At 63.4% G+C, this 18,812-nt stretch overlaps 1 protein-coding gene across 1 annotated transcript; it reads left to right on the forward strand.

Annotated features, from left to right (window-relative positions):
- The first annotated feature begins 412 nt into the window (after positions 1–412).
- MMP17 (matrix metallopeptidase 17) lies at positions 413–16,947 on the forward strand. The gene is made up of 10 exons (XM_019748713.3): positions 413–633; positions 7,697–7,829; positions 8,542–8,668; positions 9,046–9,329; positions 10,058–10,234; positions 11,048–11,138; positions 12,419–12,501; positions 12,583–12,735; positions 15,106–15,363; positions 15,944–16,947. Exons 1-10 carry the CDS (start codon positions 499–501, stop codon positions 16,267–16,269), a joined length of 1,767 nt encoding a protein of 588 aa, XP_019604272.2. The 5' UTR covers positions 413–498; the 3' UTR covers positions 16,270–16,947.
- The last annotated feature ends 1,865 nt before the right edge of the window (positions 16,948–18,812 follow it).

Raw genomic sequence — 18,812 nt, forward strand, 5'->3', positions numbered from 1 at the left:
TCCCACCCAGCCCCCACCCCCTTTCTACTGCGGTGCAAGGGCTCCACCAAGCGTCCGCCGGGCCCTGCGGCTGCGGCGTGGAGTCCCTAGCAGTGACCGCCAATCCGAGCTCCGGCGTGGGGTCCGCGTGCGCGCACGGGCGGCAGCCGGGGTCAGCTCCCCGGGGTGCGAGAGGGACCACCGGACTCTGCACCCACCCGCCCGCTCGCCCCCGCCTCCCGCGACCGTCTGGGAACACTGGGCAAGCGCCTTCCCTAGGGCGGCCGTAGCCCCGGTCCTCCGGTGGACTTGGCGGCCGGCGCTGGTGAGGTCTGAGCATCCCCCGCGGGGCGTGGAGCGCTGGCTCTTTAAGGCGGCGGGCGGGGCGCGCTGTCGGGGTTATTAGCATATATTAGCATGCCCCGCCCCACCGCTGGGCGGCTCAGTCAGCCGGCAGCGGCGCGCGGGGCGCTCGGGACGCGGGGACGTCCACGCCGCGCCGCCGGCCCTGAGAGCGCGATGCCGGGCCCGCCGCGCCCCCGGGCCCGGGTCCCGCCGCTGCTGTTGCCGCTACTGCTGCTTGTGCTGGCGGCCCGTGGGGGTTGCGCCGCGCCCGCGCCCGCGCCCAGCGCCGAGGACCTCAGCCTGGGGGTGGTGAGTGCGCGGCGGGGAGACGGGGTCGCGTGCGGGAGGACCCCATCAGGGCGCTCTGGACCTATTTCCTGGGCAGGAAAGCTGAGGCGGGGACGTGGGCTGAGTGCCTGACGCGCGCGCGCCGTGGTCTGGGTAAGAGGCGCCGGGTCCCTTTCCGACCCGTGCGCTCCGAGCGCGCTGTAGCCGCAGGAGCCGGCGGAGGCGGGGGGTCGCTTGACCCGCGCCCCCTTCCCCGGCTCGGAGCGGCCCCGAAGGGGGACCCCAGGCGGGTGGGACAGCCGTCGCAGCCGCCGGAGGCCGTGCGCCCCGCGTGCGTTCCCAGGGGATGGGCGGGGGGAGGGGCGCGCACTCACAACCGAGGAAAGGCTGGGACTGCGGAGTGTGGGGGCCCGGAACGCCGGGGGTCCTCGAGTTTGCTCCGATGAAGGTGTTGCGGAGTAAGGGAGCCGGCCCCCAGCCTCCCACTAGGCACGCATGTATCTTGGCCCTGGCCCCGCTCCATTTACACTGACCAGGGCGGCCAGCCTTGCCCAGCCTCCCCCGTGGCCCTGTCCTGAGCGTGATGGGGTCCCCCTCCCATTCCAAGGCTCGGATGCAGCCCCAGCGCCCCTGTCCCCCAACACCAGCTGTCCCACTGATTTGGGAGCCGTACTGTGGGTGGCAGCAGTGGCCTCTTCCCACGACCCCTCCCCCGTTCAGCCCGCTGGCTTGAAGCCTCCTCTGAACCTGGAAGATTTAGATCAGACTTTGTGGGTTTGCTACCCCAGGCCGGGAGGCCAGGCGAGGGCGCGAGGGGGCCTGTGGATTAAGCAGATTCCTTCTGAGGTTTCCGCCCCTGCAGCTGCCTTCGCTGCGCTCAGACGGGGCCTCGCCTCCCCACCCTGCGCACAGCCGGTGCCCCCCCCGGCAGTGGGTGCTGGCGGGCCCCTCTCCCAGCGACGTTGACATTCGGAGCTCAAGTGGATTTCAGGGAGGCAGAGGCATTTCAGTGGCATCCGCACCCCTGTTGTTGGCAGGACTTAGCCACAGGTTTTGGATGGGAAACAGGCTCCTGCCACCACCGCCCAGCCACCACAGTTCTCGAAGCCATCAGGGAGAGCACAGCCACCGTCCCTGCATCCAGACGTGTGAGGGACCCCACAGCCAGTGTCCTCCCAGTCAAAACTATCTCTGAAACTGGGTGCTTTATCCACCTCCTTCGGGCCCCTTCGTGGCTGGGGGTTGCCCGGATCCCCTCCTGGGGTACACACGCTGGGGGCATCGTGTTTCCAGGTCTGGGCTGAGTTTCAGTAGAACCAGGCCCCCCACCTTCCAGCTTCCAGGCTGGCCTGGAGGGCTAGTGGGGTCCCGCCCGCACAGGCAAGGGGTGGAGCCCTAGCCCAGCCAAGTTCGCTCACCAGACGCAGTGCAATTCTGAAGTTTCTCTCGCTGCTTGCGGGGAGAGGGCGATCAGACACGTTCCTCCCTACTCCTACCTGGTGCCTCCTCTCTTCCCCGCACCCAGGGGCTCACGGTCCCGCACCGGGCAGGGGACACGGCTCCCTAGCCTGGAGCCGGGCGACAGCAGGGCCGTGGCATCCGGCCTAGTAGGGAGAGCACAGGATGCTGCCCTTGCCCAGAGAGCCCCTCGTCCATTAAGGCTGCTCCACCCCCACCCCTACCCCCACTGTGGGAGAAGCCTTCCTGCCTCTTGCCCCTGGTTTACGAGCAGAGGGCGGCCTCTGGTGGCCTTCGGGGGAATGACACCTCAGAGCCTGAGACCCAGAGGTGCAGGAAAGGCTGCGAGACAGGCCAGGATTTGGGGCGGAGGGCTCCTCTCCACCCCTCTGCAGACCGCCCTGGGGACCCACTGAGTGGACACTCAGGTCTGTGGCCACCAATGAGGAGAAGGGCCCCTTTGTAAGTGTGACCCAGCTTCAGCCAGACAGAGCTGAGCCCAGAGGGTTGTGAGCAGTGGCTGGTCCCCGGTAGGGGCTCCCCCAGCCCAGCCCACCCCAGCTTTAGCTGGAGAACAAAGCACCGGATTGAGGCCTGCTGTGCTTGGCGAATGGTGGGCTGTCAGGCCCGGTGGAGAGGGACAAAAGAGAAAGCACGCTGGGCCCTACTGGGGCTGTCCGCTGAGCGCTGGGCCAAGTTTTTCATTATTTTATTTCTGAGTAGGTAAAACCCAGAGCAGAATATTCAGGAGACGTGCAGTCTCCCTGTTCTCCTCCCCTTGTTTCCCAAGGATCCTTCCAGAAGTGGTCTGGGCAACGATAAGGACACGGGGATCTCGGCCCCTTGGATGTACACCTGACACAACCTGCTGCCACTGTGTTCATTTTGCAGCCTATCCCGGAAAACGGTCCATATCCAGATGGGGATGTCTCTGAGAGCCCGCCCCTGGCATTTCACTGCATGGATGTCGCCTCCTTCAGGCGCGTGGTCACGGACATGCAGGCTGCTCCTAATGTTTTGCTGTGGCCCCAGGAGCACTGCCAGAACCTCCTGGTCACGGGACCCAGGCCCTGCCCGAGGCCTGGGGACAGGCCTGATATGACATGTTGGCAGATTTCCTACCCTGTCCTCTAAAGTTTCTACTCCCAGCAACAAAGTCTGAGTTCCCGCCTCATATCACATGGCGTGTTGGTGGGACTTTTGCTCCCCGACACCCACACAGGTGGGGGTGGTCTGGGGCTGAGTCTGTGAGCGTGGCCGGGATGAGCGCCCCCTCGGTGGCCCAGGAGGCCCCAGGGGCTGGGCAGGGGCAGTGATGACGGTTTGAAGCCAGGACCTCCCTGGGAGCATGTGTGAGCGCCACGTCCCCATCCTGGGGCACAGGGTGGCAGGGGTGACGGAGCTATGGGCCTTCTGGGGCTGAGGACCGAATCACAGACATGGCAGGGGGCAGGGTTGCCCCTGGCAGCTGCTTCAGTGAAGAAAGCCAGCCACATGCCTTCAGCCCAGGGCCAGGGAGCGGAAAGAGTTAACCGGAGATGGCAGCCGGGTCCCTCCTCCCTCTCTGCTGAGGGGCACATCCCCAGGGGCTTGAATTTAAATGAGGGGGTCCTAAGACCCCTGCCCACTCCCCAACCATCACCACCCCCCCGACACATGTCAGCGAGTGAGTTCAGGCTCTGGGCTCGTGGCCAGCTCCAAACCACTGAGAAGTCTTTGTGTGGCAGCCACTGTGGCCTGGGCAGGACTGCCCTGGACGGGAGGGGACACGGTCCCCTTTCCTGGTGTGGGTCCCAGGCTGCTGCTCACCAGCCTGTGACCTAAGCACTGGGCCTCAGTCTGCTGGACTGTGGAATGGGGTCAGTGGGACATGAACTGGGTGATGCCCCTGAATGGCTCGCAGCAGCGCCTGGCAGGAAGTGGGGGGCAGGCTGAAGGCCTAAGGGTTCAGCGTGTCCTCTGCCGCAGTGCAGTCCTCAGGGACTCCAAGGGTGCTTCAACAGCTGTGATTTTTGTCTCCTTGTTAATGGGACCTGGGCTTCCAGTGAAATGCTGCACGCACACGTGAGGGGTGACATCTGTCACCCATTAGCTGAGAGCCACTGGGCCACTCCCCGGCACTGTCCAGCTCTAAGAGGCATAGAGAGCAGTCTGGGCGGGTCACAGAGCGGCCCGCCTGCTTCTCCCATCCCTCCCTCCCTACTCTAGCCCCTCAGCCCTTTCTCCTCCCTGAACTTCCCAGGCTGGCCCTGCCTCAGGGCCTTTGCACGAGCTGCCGAGCTGCCTCATGTCTCAGCCCAGTGTCACCCCAGGGCTGTCTTTCCTGAGCACCCAGCTCAGGAGCCCTCACCCCGCTCACTTCCCCTCAGCGCTGCAGTTACAGGAACAGGCCCTGAAAGCAGATGGCCAAGGTTCTGTGTGTGATGTCGGGTGGGTGTCCTAACCTCTGTGCCTACTGTGTGCCAGGCATGAAAGGACACCAAGGACACATGCCCCTGACCTCGAGTAGCTTCCCCTGCACGGTGCTGTGAGCCGGAGTAGGTTGGGGAACGGAAAGCGTCCCACAACTGTTAGCTGCCTGGCCACTCATTGTAATTGTCATTCACGCGTGATGCAATCACTGTCCGATTCACTTATTTCCATGGCTGCTTGTTTATCGTGGGTCTCCATGGGGAAGGTTAGCAGGCAGGGCCTCCCTAGGTCTTCGCTATCCCTCCCTCACCCCATGCCTGGCACAGCGAACCCTCAGTAAAGGTGAGTCTGATGGACAGACGACCGACTGTCCCAGGGAGTATCTGGGAGTTTCCCCCTGGGAAAGATGCTGCCATGTGGGGATCACCCGCACCGCCACAACCCCCCTTAGCCCCCAAAGAAAGACAGGACCCGCCAGCTGACATCCCACCAGCTGGTTCCTGTGCAGGGTCTTAGAGACTGGAGTGCTGTGTGACTGTGGGCCTCAGTTTCCTCATCTGTGCAGTGGGGCAAATGCTAATGACACGTGTGTCCCCCCCCAGGCTGGTGGGGTCCAATGAGATGAAATGTGAAGGGGGGACTGCCAGTTCAGCCATCTGTCCCCAAAACCCAGGCCAAGGCCAGCCCCAGGCACCACGGTGGCCTCCCACAGGGCACCAGGGGACAGCGTATGTCCCAGGACGCTGGCTTCATTCAGGTCCTCCTCCCATATGCCTCCCCTTCTCCACCTCTAAGTGGGGACAACAGCGGCCTGGCCGTGGGCCTTGGGGAGGGCTGCATGAGACAGTGCGCACGGTGAACGCGTCTTGTTTACCAGCGTCCTGACGCCTGACAGCGCGGCCCTCCCCAGCCCACCGTCGGTCCACCAGCGTTGCCTGGGCCTGGAGCCAGGCCTGGGGCTGCGGGGAAAACGGACCAGGTGCGTGCGGCCTGGCGACCTGCGGGCACAGCGACGGTTAAACCTGTAGGTGCTGCTCCGGGGGCGACGCCGGAGCTCCCATGAATGAACGGAAAGTCACCAAGGTGCTTTGTGGCGCGGAGAACAGACGCACGTGGTGCCCACCAGTGACAAACATAAAACCCGGCTGCGCGGAGGCCCCGAGAATGCTGGCGGCGCCCGCTCCCAGGCCTGTTGGCCCATCTGCTACCGGCAGGGGCTCTTGGAGGGGGGGCGTCTACTTGACGGGAGGGATCACGCGCTGTAGGGCGGCCGCTGCGTGTTGCCCCCCCCCCGCCCCCCCCCGCCCCCCCCGCCCCTGCCGGCGGCTCCGCCCCCTCCCCTTGCCTTCTGGAAGGTTCAGCGCAGCCCTCCCCAGCGCTTCCTGTTGCCCTGGAGACGCGGTCGCTGTGGCGACGGCTCCGGGAGGTCGGGTGGGTGCGCGGGAAGGATCCGGGCCAGCCCGGTTGCTCCCCTCCTTTCGTGGGACCCCGGCTCTGTAGGTATTGGGGTGGAAGGGGGAGGACGGTGCCCCCACCTCGCCCCGCCCTGCCGCGACCCCACCGTGGGGGGTGGGGGTGCATGCACCCTGGGGGTCAGGGTTGGGGCGCAGCGTTGCCCCTGCAGGGACCACAGCCTTAGGGCGGCTTCTCCACCTGGGCTTCCCGTCCCTTGGGAGGCTGACACCCCCACCTCTCCCACCCCCTTAGCCTCCTCTGATGTTTCAAAGTGTATTAACTACCAGGAAAAAAAAATGTAAACCCCAATTTGCCTGTGCCCCCCGGAGATTGGTATGAGCTGACACGTTCTGGGGACAGGCGGTCTTACACGCCCCCTCCCCAGTGCTCCTCTGCTGAAGACGCAGCTGGGCAGGGGGCCATGGGCTCTGCAGGCCCTCCTCAGGCCATCGTGTGCCCACCTGAGGGTGTGTCCACCTGAGGGCCAGGGCTGCCAGCACCACCCCCACCCCGAGACACCCCCCCATGCCTGGTCTGCTTCACGTGTGTCATTGGGATGTCCCCCTGGCAAGCTGGGGACTTGTTCCAATGCTCTCTCCAGCCATAAGCCCACCACCCCTGCAGGGGCAGGAGTCATGGAAGGGAGTGGGGGTGAGTGCAAGGGACTGGCCTTGTGATGCTCGTCCTGGGGAGGGGGGTCTGCACCGGGGTGGGTGGGATTGAGGCTGCAGACCCCCCAGGTAGGCGGGAGGTCCCCACACACACCCACCAGCCCCTCAGATTGAGTCCTGTCCCTATGGTTTTGCGCCTGGCAGGGGCTGCAAACTGGTACTCCCAGGGCCCCACTGACTTGGGGGGGGGGCAGTGCCTATCCCCGGCTGCACCTGCCCTCAGCTCTGCCATCTTGTCCTACAAGTGGATACTGAGGCCAGACACTCAGACCGGCAGCTGAAACCTGCTTTTCAACATTGGCAAAGTTTCAAAACCACCTGAAGTGCTCTGGGGGCCTCAAGGCTGGAAATGTGTGTGGCCGCCTGGCCGGGCTGCCAGAACCCAGGGGAGCAGGTCCTCTGACCCCCACAGAGCCCTGCAGGGGCCTGGGGTGGGGGCTGCTCAGTGCACACACCCAGCTGTCATCACCGCTTACGGGCAGGACGCGGGGCGTTCTCCCAGGGGGTACAATTGTACCCTCACATCCACAGATGACAAAACAGCCCAGAAGGGTAGAGTGACTTGCCTCAGGAGCCCAGCAAGGAAATGGCCGAGTGGCATTTGAGCCCGGGCAGCCTGCCTCCTGATTCTGGGTTCAGCCACCATGTCTGCTGTGCTTGTGACCTGGTTCCTAAGTCCCCAGTCTGAGTCCATTGCCCTCTCTGGGTTTCACACCTTGGGTCCTACACTGCTGCCTCATAGGTCAGCTCAGGGCCTGAACTTGGCACTTGCCATGTTTAATAACCATTTTGTGAGTTTGAATTTCTTAGCATCCCCTAGGCATTTTGCTGCCTCAGGAGGATTGAGGTGGGGCATGCTGCCATGAGCAGTTGTACAGGTTGTGCACTGCTCAAGCTCACCCCCTCCAAGGGCCAGCAAGTTTATTGAGACCCTTTTCCTGGAGCCGCCTGTGAAGTAACTTAAGGAAGGGGCAAGCGGTGCCTTGTGGGCTAAGGAGGGGCTGGGGCTGGGGCGGCATTGATTAGGGTGGGGGGCCCTTCTGGGGGTCCAGCCCCACTCCACCCCTCACTCTGCTCTCTGCCCACAGGACTGGTTGAGCAAGTTTGGCTACCTGCCCCCGGTGGACCCCACAACGGGGCAGCTGCAGGCGCCAGAGGAGCTGTCCAAGGCCATTGCAGCCATGCAGCGGTTTGGGGGTCTAGAGGCCACCGGAGTCCTGGGTCAGTCCTCCAGGGGCGATGGGCGACGGGTGCTGCCCAGGCCAGCCCTCCCGAAGCCTGGTGTCTACTCCCCTCCCTTTGAGTCCTGATGCCCCCTCCAGCCAGACCGTGGGGTGTGGGGGGACAGGCCTGCTGTCTGGGGCAGGACCAAGAATTCCCACCATGTGGGACCCCCTCTGTGGTGACCCTCACCTCGCCCAGGTGTGAGCACAGCAGAGGTGAATGTGTGCCGGGTGTGCCACACCATGCGGCAAGGACTTAACCTCCATGCCATGGGGACCCGCTGATTCTTACCCTGCAGGAGTGCCAGCCCTGTGCTGCCCACACCCCCAGATTTCCAAGAGAAACCAGAAATCGGGGGGGGGTTGTGATCACCCCACTTTTTACACGTTAGCAAGGAATTCCGATTTTATAAAGACCTTTAGGCCTGGCGCTTCTGAAGGGGAGACACGCGTGTCACGTGAAATGCAGGAAGAGTTGGCAATACTGGTCCCCACTGGGGCCTTGCCCCTTCCAACCAGCCAGGCCCTGCCCTGAGTTAGTAAATGCTTTGAGTGCCCCCTCCTGGTCATGGGTGTACCCCGTAACTGGAGGCCTGGTCCTTGTCCCCACCAGACCTGATGCGGGAGCCAGGGGGACAGCCCCTGGGGCTGCTGGGGACCCCAGGCGGGGGGTGAGCTGGGCCTGCTCCTGACCCCCGCCCTCCCCACAGACGAGGCCACCTTGGCGCTGATGAAAACCCCACGCTGCTCCCTCCCTGACCTCCCCATGGCCCCAGCTCGAAGGAGGCGCCAGGCTCCAGCCCCCACCAAGTGGAACAAGAGGAACCTGTCTTGGAGGTGGGTGGGCGGGGTGCCACCAGCCTTTCCCAGAAAGTCCCAGGGTCCCCTCAGTTCTGGGGGTCGGAAGTCCGAGACCCAAGTGTGGGTCGCAGGACTGGATCCTCCCAGGCTCTGGGGGAGCGTCCATCGCTCCCATCTCTCCCAGGGCCCCTCCTATCCTGTGTGTCCGCTTCTTTCTCTTAGGAGGACATTGTCCCTGGATTTCGGGTTCTCCCAACCCAGGAAGGTTTCATCTCAATCCTTACTGTAGTCACCTCTGCAAACCCTATTTCCTAATAAGCCGCAATTCCCAGCCCCGGGGGAGGAGGTCCAGGGAGCACCCCGCAGCGTGGGTGGGGCCCAGCCTGTGCGGGTGACCCGGCCCCGCCTCCTAGGGTCCGCACCTTCCCGCGGGACTCGCCGCTGGGCCATGACACGGTGCGAGCACTCATGCACTACGCGCTCAAGGTCTGGAGTGACATCACGCCCCTGAACTTCCACGAGGTGGCGGGCAGCCGGGCCGACATCCAGATCGACTTCTCCACAGCCGACCACAACGACCGCTACCCCTTCGACGGCCCGGGGGGCGCGGTGGCCCACGCCTTCCTCCCCGGCGACCACCACACCGCCGGGGACACCCACTTCGATGACGACGAGGCTTGGACCTTCCGCTCCTCAGGTGCGTCCAGGCTGAGTGTGAGCCCTCGGGGATCCTGCGTGACCCAGGGGCCCTGACAGACCCCATGAGGATGGGCCAGCCACCAAGGCCCACTAGGACCCAAGCACCACGCACACCCTGCAGCTCAGGAGGGCTGCTGGGCAGTCCTAGTTCGGCCAGCCACACCCAGCTGTCTCTGGTGGGGACACCCCACCCATGGGTCTTGCTGGGCTTACAGGCTGGGGGATGAGGGCACAGCTCCGTGGGTCTCCTCTGACTGGCTGAGTCGGGCTTGTCTCCATCCCGGTCTCAGCTTCCAGGTGGGAGCGGAAGCTGCAAGGCCTTGGCAGGCCTGGTCATGACTTCTGACAAGGCCCCAGTTCCCCGGTTCCAGGAAGCCCAGGGCAGAGCCACGTGGCACAGGGTGTGGGTGTGGGCGGGGAGGTGGGGGCCCCATGGAGCTCGTGCCCAGGCAGCCTGTGGGACTGGGCTGTCTGCGCTGATGGTGGCCCAGGTCCACCCGTGGGGCACGGGTATCCTGCACTGGCCCCTGGAACTTGGGGTGCAGAAGGCCAGTGAGGCCTGGTAGTTACCGTGTGGCCGGTACAGGAAATGCTGCCGACTACCATGGGTGGCGTGTGAGCCAGGGAGGACTGAGCGCCCCTGTCGACCCCATTGGCCCACTGTGGGGCCCCAACAAGCCCTGAGGGACCACAGCCCCCAGACTCACTGGCTCCCCGTGTCCCCAGATGCCCACGGCATGGACCTGTTTGCAGTGGCCGTGCACGAGTTCGGCCACGCCATCGGGCTGGGCCACGTGGCAGCCCCGCGCTCGGTCATGCAGCCCTACTACCAGGGCCCAGTGGGCGACCCGCTGCACTACGGGCTCCCCTACGAGGACAGGGTGCGTGTCTGGCAGCTGTACGGTGAGTCCTCCCCAAAGCCGGCTGGGTCTGTCACTCGGGGCCCCAGAGCGCAGTCCCATGGGAGGGGCTTCCTCTGTCTTTTCACCCCACATGCTCAGTGTCTAGCGCCCTGCCTGGCACGCCTGCTCACGTGTGTGCAGTGAACATGCAGCTTCTGTTGCCAGGGGGCCCAGACCTCACCCCAGAGCCTCTGCCCTGGGCAGGACCCCACGTTTAACCCCCAGGTGGTCTCGGGTGTGACAGCTGGCATCCGTGGGGTCCTGGACCCAGTGCAGGGCCCTCGTGCATCAACTGGTCCGGTCCTTACAGGCTGCGAGAGGGGTGCTACTGTCCCCACTTACGGGTGGGGAAGCTGAGGCAGGGTGACCTGATGGCCAGGCAGAGCCCATTCCGGGCCCTTCTGCTGGGGACACGTCAGGAGATACGGCGTAGCTGGGCCCAGGCTGTGATGAAGTCCCCCCATCCGCCCAACCCGCCTCCACCGCCAGGTCACCTTCTGCCCCACCCCCACTCCTCTCTGCCAGTGTCCCTGGCGCCCACTGCCCTCTGACACTTGGATTTTCTGTGGGAAAAGTTTACCGTCTTAACCACTTTCAAGTGTACAACTCAGTGATGTGTGCAGCCAGCACCTTTGTGGTTCCAGGGCCATCACCACCGCCCCCAAGCAGCCCCCGTCCCCACCCCCCCACTCCCCTGTCCCCACCCCACCCCACCTCTGTCCTGTGGCCTTGGTTCCACCCTGGGGTCCCAGAAAGGGGGGAGCTCTGGAGGGAAGCAGGCGTGTGGGTTCCATGCAGCGTCTTGTCCACACAGGCGTGCGGGAGTCCGTGTCCCCCACAGCACAGCCAGATGCCGAGGAGCCCCACCTCCTGCCAGAGCCCCCCAACAATCGGTCCAGCACACCGTAAGCAGCGGGCCCCTGTCCCCCCAGTGCAGCCAGCACTGCCTCCAATCAGTGTCCTGAGCTCCAGGCTCTTCTGAGGAAAGCACAGCTCTGGGCTGAGCCCTGAGTGATGCTTTGCTTCCTAAACTCCTCGGACGGACGGTGGGGGCACAGCTGCTCTCCCAGCCCTGCTGCCCCGTAACATGAAAAGCTGGAAGACTCTGGGCTCAGGAGTGCTGCCCCCATAGCAGGAGCTGGTCTCTGCCCCGTGGTGCAGGGGACATTATCACGCGGCTCAGAACATGGGGGCCGCTGGGCACCCTCCACCCTGGTGGCCTGTCCACAAGGCTGCATTCCAAAGGGCTGCGTCCCAAGGGAGTGTCCTGAGAGCTGCCCGTCTCTTAGCCCCGAGCCTCAGACGTCCCTTCAGCGAGCCCTTTGCTTAAAGCAGAGCCACCCGCTCTCCCAAGACAAATGCCACAGAATCTGCAGACCGTCCCTGCCCCCCCACACATGCAGACACACACTCACATACACACACATACACTAACTGCCTGGCATGTCTCCGTGCCACCTTCATGCACACACAACACACAGAAACACGCACGTATCCATGTTTCTCTGGCTTTATTTGGCTTAGCTCTTGTTTTCAGCGTCGTCTTACACTCTCCTCACTTAGTGGGACATCACGAATTTCCATTGAGGTCGGAAGAAGTTGCTCTGACATTTTTGTTCTTCGTTTCACCCATTGGATAAGCAACACGTGCCAGCAGTGTGCCACCCCAGAGTCACTGAGAGCGCCCACAGTGAGCAGGCCATCACCCCCCTACCCCCACCAGCCCCGCCCTTCCAGAGACGCGCACACCCGTGATCCAAGTCCAGTAGGCACACTGTGCGCTGGCTTCTTGCCCGCGGGCGCCCAGCCGTGTTCCAAGCTCTGGATCAGGCGGACGGCACAGGTCTGAGAGCCTGGCCTTCCATTGTCACTGTCACGTTGCTTGTGTCCTGTCCAGGGCAGAGCTGCAGACCAGCAGTGGGGCACTGGCTCTGACAGTCAGCGTTTTGGGGGGAGCCCGGTTGGCTTGTGCAGGCCGTGCGGCCAGGCAAGACCAATCGTCTGCCCAAATGCCTGATGCTCAGCTCACTCACGGTTCTACCTTCGTCAGTGACCAGGAACTCACTTTAATTCGCTTTTCTCTCTGGACGCGACTGTCATGCGTCTCAGAGCCGCCAGCGTGGCGCGGGGGCTCCCGCGGAGGTTTGGGTCGGGGCGGCCCAGCCACCTGCTCTCTCGTCCCCAGGCCCCGGAAGGACGTGCCTCACCGGTGCAGCACGCACTTTGATGCCGTGGCCCAGATCCGTGGTGAGGCCTTCTTCTTCAAGGGTAAGCCCAGCTGGTCAGGTGCCCAGCGGGGTGGCAGGGCAGGGCCCCAGACCACCACCTGCAGCCCATGCATCCCCCCAGGCAGGTACTTCTGGCGGCTGACCCGGGACCGGCAGCTGGTGTCCCTGCAGCCGGCACAGGTGCACCGCTTCTGGCGGGGCCTGCCGCTGCAGCTGGAGCGCGTGGACGCCGTGTACGAGCGGACCAGCGACCATCGCATTCTCTTCTTCGAAGGTGGGGCCCCCACCTGACCGCGCCCTGGGCCGGGGTTCACTCCAGGCACAGCTGGGCTCACTGTGCAGCCCACCAGGCGTGTCCTCTGAGAACCTCCTGTGTGGCCAGCTGCACTGTGAGGACCACAGCTTGAACCCCTCATCTCGGGGGGACACGCGGTTAGCAGGCGCAGGTAATGAGGTCAATTCCGGGTGACCTGAGGGAACTGCCAGTGCAAAGAGAGCGAGAAGGTTGGAGCCAGGAGAGGGGCGAGGAGGCGGGGACCCCAGAGCCCAGCGACACTGGAGCCCTGGAAGGAGCTGCATTGATTGTGGGGGTGCAGTAGGGAGCCGCGTCCAGCTCCCGTGTCGCAGTCCAGGATAACAGGCCCACCAGGTGAGGGGCATCACCCCACCTCACCCCACCTTGAGGCTGGGCTGGGGGAGGCGGCTTCTGCCCCCAGGGAGCATGCCATCTGTTTGGGGACAAGGCAGGGGGCAGGAGGGTGGAACTGTGCCCTGAGAGCTCTGTGGGCACCTGGGGGCCACGGGCTTCCCTCCCTCACACACAGCTGAGTTTTGGGATAACAGGGTCTGTAGCCCCCCAGCTCCCTGACCCAGCTCTCCCTCCTGCCTCCGTGTGTGGGGCCCAGGACCCGACCCTCACACTCACTGTGGGTCCCCACTGACACCAGCGTCACTGCCTGCCAGTGTCCCTGCCCAGGGCCGGCAGTCATGGCAGGGGCCCTGCATGGTGGCGTCTTCAAGATTAGGGTTCTTTCTCAACATTTAAAAACCAGGAGATCCCCCAATGGATTCCACAGCCCCAGCTTTAAAGCCTCAGGCAGGGTGGCCCCCCGGGGCCTGCGCTTGGGCTCAACCGCCCTGTCCAGGTCACCCCACGCGGCCCCAGGGCCCTCGTCACTGTCAGCACAGAGCCTTTATCCCCTCCCTGCTCGCAGGCAGGTCCACTGTTTCCAGGCCCCGGCAAAAGAATTTTGTAATTATTTGTTTTCAATTGTGGTAAAACACACATAACTTAAAATTTTCCATCTTAACCATTTTTATGTGTATGGGTCAGTGGCACTAAGTCCGTTCATAGGGTTGTGTAGCTGTCACCACCACTGTCTCCAGAACTTCCCATCTTCCCAAATTGAAACTCTGTCCGCATTAAACACTAACCCCCAGCCCCTGTCATCACCGTCTGCTTTCTGTCTCCATGAATCTGCCTTGTCCATGGGCCTCATGTGAGTGCAGTCGCACAGTATTTGTCCTCTTGTGACCCGCTTATGTCACTGAGCATAATGTTCTCAGGGTCCGTCCACGTTGGGGCAGGGGTCAGATTGCCCTTCCTTTTAAGGCTGAGTGGCGTTCCCATGTGGCAGAGCACGTTGTCCAGCACTCGGGTGGCTTCCTCCTCTTGGCTGGGGTGACCCTTGCGTGAACAAAGCTGTGCAAACACCTTTTTGGAGACCTGCTTTCAGTTCATGTGGGTGTCGACCCAGCAGTGGGTTACTGGATCCCGTGGTCATCCCGCGTGTGACCTTCTGGGGAACTGCCCTACGCTTTCCACAGACACTGCGCCATCTGCGTCCCCACCAGCAGGCGCCATTCCCCACGTCCTCACCAGCACTTGGTGTCGTTTGGTTTTCTGACTGTGGCCATTGAATGGGCGTGAGGTGGGGACTCATGGTCGTGGCATATGTTTCTCTGAGGACGTGACGTTGAGCAGCTTCTCACGTGCTTATCGGCCGTTTGACTCTTTGGTGAACGTCTATTCCCGTCCTTTGTCTAGCAAAGGATTTTTGAATGTTTTACTTTTTTTCCCTCTAAATTACAGGATTGATGATTTCTAAGCCAGAGGGGAGGAGGATGGCACCTCCCCGACTTTCATTGTCACATTTCCACCTTCCCCTGGCCAAGTAATGTCACGGTGTTCCCCGAGTAGAGGCAGGGGTGTAGCTGAAGCCTCTAGAACCTCGTCTGGAAGCTCACCCTGGGTTTCACGTCTGGGTGACCTCGGAGCGCTGTGCTTCTGTGTGCAGCCCCACATGTGCACGCGCACGTCTGCTTTGGCCCTGGCTGAGAGCCTCTGTCTCTGTCACGAGGATGCTCCCAGCCCATGTCCTCGCAGGAGTGGGTGAGAGGACAGATAACAGGCATCTCCTAGGCCCTTCTGTGTCTTGGGCCTGGTCTGCAACGTGGTTGCCTTCTCAGACCCTGGCTGCTCAGACTGCCATCAAGTGGAAGGACCCATGCCAGGCACAGAGCATGTGTCAGGCGCAGGGCGGGCGCACAGTAGGTGCTCAGTAACTGCTCTGAGGATGGTGGGTGCTGTGGAGCAGGGTCGCACGGGGTGGCTGAGCCCCACCCCGGCTCTTTCTCTCCCCAGGAGACAGATACTGGCTGTTTAAGGACAATAACGTAGAGGAAGGATTCCCGCGGCCCGTCTCCGACTTCGGCCTCCCGCCGGGTGGCGTCGACGCTGCCTTCTCCTGGGCCCACAATGACAAGACTTATTTCTTTAAGGACCAGCTGTACTGGCGCTATGATGAGCACACACGGCGCATGGACCCCGGCCACCCCGCCCAGAGCCCCCTGTGGAGGGGCGTCCCCAGCACGCTGGACGCCGCCATGCGCTGGTCTGACGGTGAGCCAGTGCGGTCTCTGTCCCCACCTGTGGAGAGGGTGGTTGGGAGCGGCCCTGAGCGAGGCGTGCACCTGTGTGCTCCCTCCACGGACCCTGCTGGGGGCCCTCCGGCCCCGGGGCTGCCCTGGTGCTGTTCACTTTCCCCTCCTCCCTGCACACCCAGGGCCTTTGCACCTGCCCTGCGTCCTCCGTACTCCGGGACACCCCCACCGGGCCCTCCCTCCCCTGTGGTATAGAAATGACCGTCCTCCCTGGGGGGCAGCTCCACAGGGGAAGAAGTCTCTTCTGTTTCGTTTTCCAAGCTGCGTGCCCACGCAGCACATAGAAGAGCATGGCACACAGTGTGCCCTCAATAGAGTCCAGTAGGAAAGAGCCCCGCCTGCAGACTCCTCCCTGACCTTCCCCCGCCTCTGAGGCTGCAGGCGCCCACCTGTGGGCCCCAGGAGCTGAGACGGAGTGACCCTCCTGCAGGACAGGCCCCATCTACCAGCCCCGCAGCTCTGGCCCCTTGTCCTGCTGTCCAGCCTGAGTCCCACACTCTGCAGCGGCCAGAGCTCAGCCCGCCTTCCCTCTTCTCCAGGGGCCGCCTACTTCTTCCGCGGCCAGGAGTACTGGAAGGTGCTGGATGGTGAGCTGGCGGTGGCCCCTGGGTACCCGCAGTCCACAGCCCGGGACTGGCTGGTTTGCCGTGACCTGCAGGCCGCCCCCAAGGGCACGGACGGACAGGCGGGGGCCCATGCCCGGCCAGGACAGCGCGACCAGAGCCGCTCGGAGGACGGCTACCAGGTGTGCTCCTGCAGCTCCCTGGCCTCCCGTCCCCCTGGGGCCTCGGGCCCACTGCTGGCCGTCGTGTTGCTGCTGCCGCCGAGCACGCTGTGGACAGCCGCCCAGGCCCTGGCACTCTGACAGCCGGCGCTGGCCTGCGAGAGGACAGGAGTCACAGCCTGGGGCCACACCAGCAGGACTTGTGGCCCCGCCCCTCCAGCGTCTGAAGCAAGAACTCCCAGAGAGCTCCATGCGCATGGCCTTGGGGACCAGCCTGACTGCCCCCAAGCGCGGCCCCGCTCTAGCCTCCCAGACGGGGGACAGGCCGCTCCGGGAGCTGCTCCCCGGCCAGTCAGCACTGACGCTGCTGGACATGGGACACGGGCACCATCCACCCAGCTTTACTGCCTCTATGCCCCCGGCCTGACTGCCAGCTGGGAGTCGGGGAGACGCTGTCACAGACGGGTGGGGATGGGAGCCATCCTCCTGGCCAGCAAGAGGCTGGATCACACAAAACCTCATGGATGGGCCAGGCGGGCAGGGCTGGGGGGTGTTCACTCAGGCCTCCCCCAGCCCCTGGGGCCCTGGACACCGCAGCCTGGCCGGCTCTGCCACCCTCATTGCGTCCACACTGCCGTCCCTGGTCCCTGGTGCTTCTGCCCTCCCTGGGGGCTTCTGTCCCGGGTCCCCATGGGCTTGCTGATTGCCTTGTTCAGGGCAGCCCCCACCACTCAGACGAGCCCCCCCCCCCCCGCTGGGGCCACCACTGGTCTCCCTTGTGATACCTGCAGACAAACACGACCTCCCCCTGCTTTGTAATGGCTCAGGCTCAGCTCCCTGACACACCCCAGGTGGGGGCTGCAGGTAGCCATGCTTCAGGACTGGACCCCAGACCCATCTGCGCTTGGGTGATGGGGGCTTCTAGGAAGGGCTGTGCAGTGGTCACTTCCTCCGTGGCGTTCACCAGCACCACCTTGATGATTCCATGTTCCCCGGGGTCGTTACACCCATTTCTCAGACGGGTGAGTGGAGGCCAGCTTGGGACAGTCACCACCCTCCTGCAGGCAGGGCCCCCCCACACACACACACACACATCACGTCTCCTGCAGGACACTCTGACACATTCACCACAGGCATTGACAGCACCTGCCTGGACGTGCAGGACGTGCAGAGAGAGAGGGCTCCAGCTTAGAGACACACCTGGGATGCAGCTGCCCACCCAGAGCGCCGCCCAGGGAAGTAAGTGCAGGAGCAGTGCTGCTGGGCCCCCTAGGAAGCCACCAGGCCTCCCTGCGCCTGGAGGGTCTTCTAACACCTGCGGCACAAGTGGGGTTCAGTTAGGAAGACACGACTAGCAGGGAACCTTCTGGGCGCTTTAGAGCAGGGCCGGGGGGTGAGGGGCAGCTGCCAGGCTCCTGGAACTGTGGGAACGCAGCTTCTGGGACCTGCCGAACTGAGCACCACCTGTGTCAGCCTCACCCCCTGAAATGTGATGCACAGGAAGCTGTGGGAACCACTGCTCCCCAGGAGCGTCCGGAAGGCGGCTGAACAGAAACGGAGGAGGAGTTGGTCTACAGCGATGGGGGAGGGGCAGCAGGCGCAGCCGACCTAGGCCCCCAGGGTCTGCACGTGTAGGAGGGTCCTCCCACCAGGAGGGTCAGCCTCTTAGGCCTGTCGGGTGTTGGGTTCACACCCTGCACCTCAGGAAGTCATCACTGAATTCCCCCACTGGCCCGGCCCTAGGAGGGGCAGGGACAACCCCACCTCTCAGAGGAGGTCGCGTCCCGGATGCCAGGCAGCAGAGGCAGGGGGTCCGGCAGGAGCCGGCCACATCCCACGCCTGCTGTGCACCAGCTGGTCCCGGGCGGGAGGGTCTCTGCCTGTCAGACCAGACAATGGACTGGGGTCACTCCTGTGGGGGTACAGACGCCTCCTGCTGGAGGACACCACCACCCCCACCCCCATGGTCCCACTTATCTCCAGTGGCTTGGCAGGGAACCTTGTGCATTGGGGGGAGGGTCCCCTGGGCACAGCCCCAGAGGACAGAGCAAGCCGTGGACCAGGTCTGTAAGAGCCCAGGCTGTCACGGGGGGTGGTGGTCTTGCTCTTCGGGTAAAGCCAAACCCTTTTATAAAACTTGCCCACCTGTTCTGCCTCGTGTGAAGAAGGAAACGGCACAGAAGTGTGACCCTCCTTGTTGGGTCGTGAGGGACACATCAGTGGTAATAGCTTCCACTGGGGTCTGCAAAGCAGGGCCTAGGTGCCCACACGAAACCACAAAATACATGGCCCCCCCCATCTTTTTATATCCACATACATAAATAATCTCATTCACAGAGAAGTTACAGGCAGAGTATGAGACCCCCCCTTTTTTTTAACCTAAATCACTTGAGAGCAGTGATGACTCCAAGACACTTTCCTGTATTTCCTGCAAACCAGGACTCTCTCCCAAGGTCAAATCAGGAAATAACGTGAAACGTCAGACCCCAGTTGGGCTGCTGCATTTGTCCCAACAACACCCTCTATTGACAGGACCGGACCCAGCATGGCAGGGGCACTGGTTTCCCAGTGGTTTTGTTCCCTGCAGCCTGGCACAGCTTCTTTCCTTGACCTCCATGACCTTGGCACTGGTGAAGGTCGAGGCCGCAGGCTGGCTCACCTGCAGACCGCTTCTCCGTGTCAGC

This window comes from Rhinolophus sinicus, chromosome 9 (genome assembly GCF_057876585.1).
Source record: "Rhinolophus sinicus isolate RSI-liver-muscle chromosome 9, RSI-T2T, whole genome shotgun sequence".
In the NCBI taxonomy this organism is placed as follows: Eukaryota; Metazoa; Chordata; class Mammalia; order Chiroptera; family Rhinolophidae; genus Rhinolophus; species Rhinolophus sinicus.

Coding starts and splice junctions, on each gene's coding strand:
- MMP17 (XM_019748713.3), top strand. CDS start 499: ATGCCGGGCCCGCCGCGCCCCCGGGCCCGGGTCCCGCCGCTGCTGTTG. Junction 12,502..12,582: donor TGAGGCCTTCTTCTTCAAGG/GTAAGCCCAGCT, acceptor GCATCCCCCCAG/GCAGGTACTTCTGGCGGCTG. Junction 12,736..15,105: donor TCGCATTCTCTTCTTCGAAG/GTGGGGCCCCCA, acceptor TTCTCTCCCCAG/GAGACAGATACTGGCTGTTT.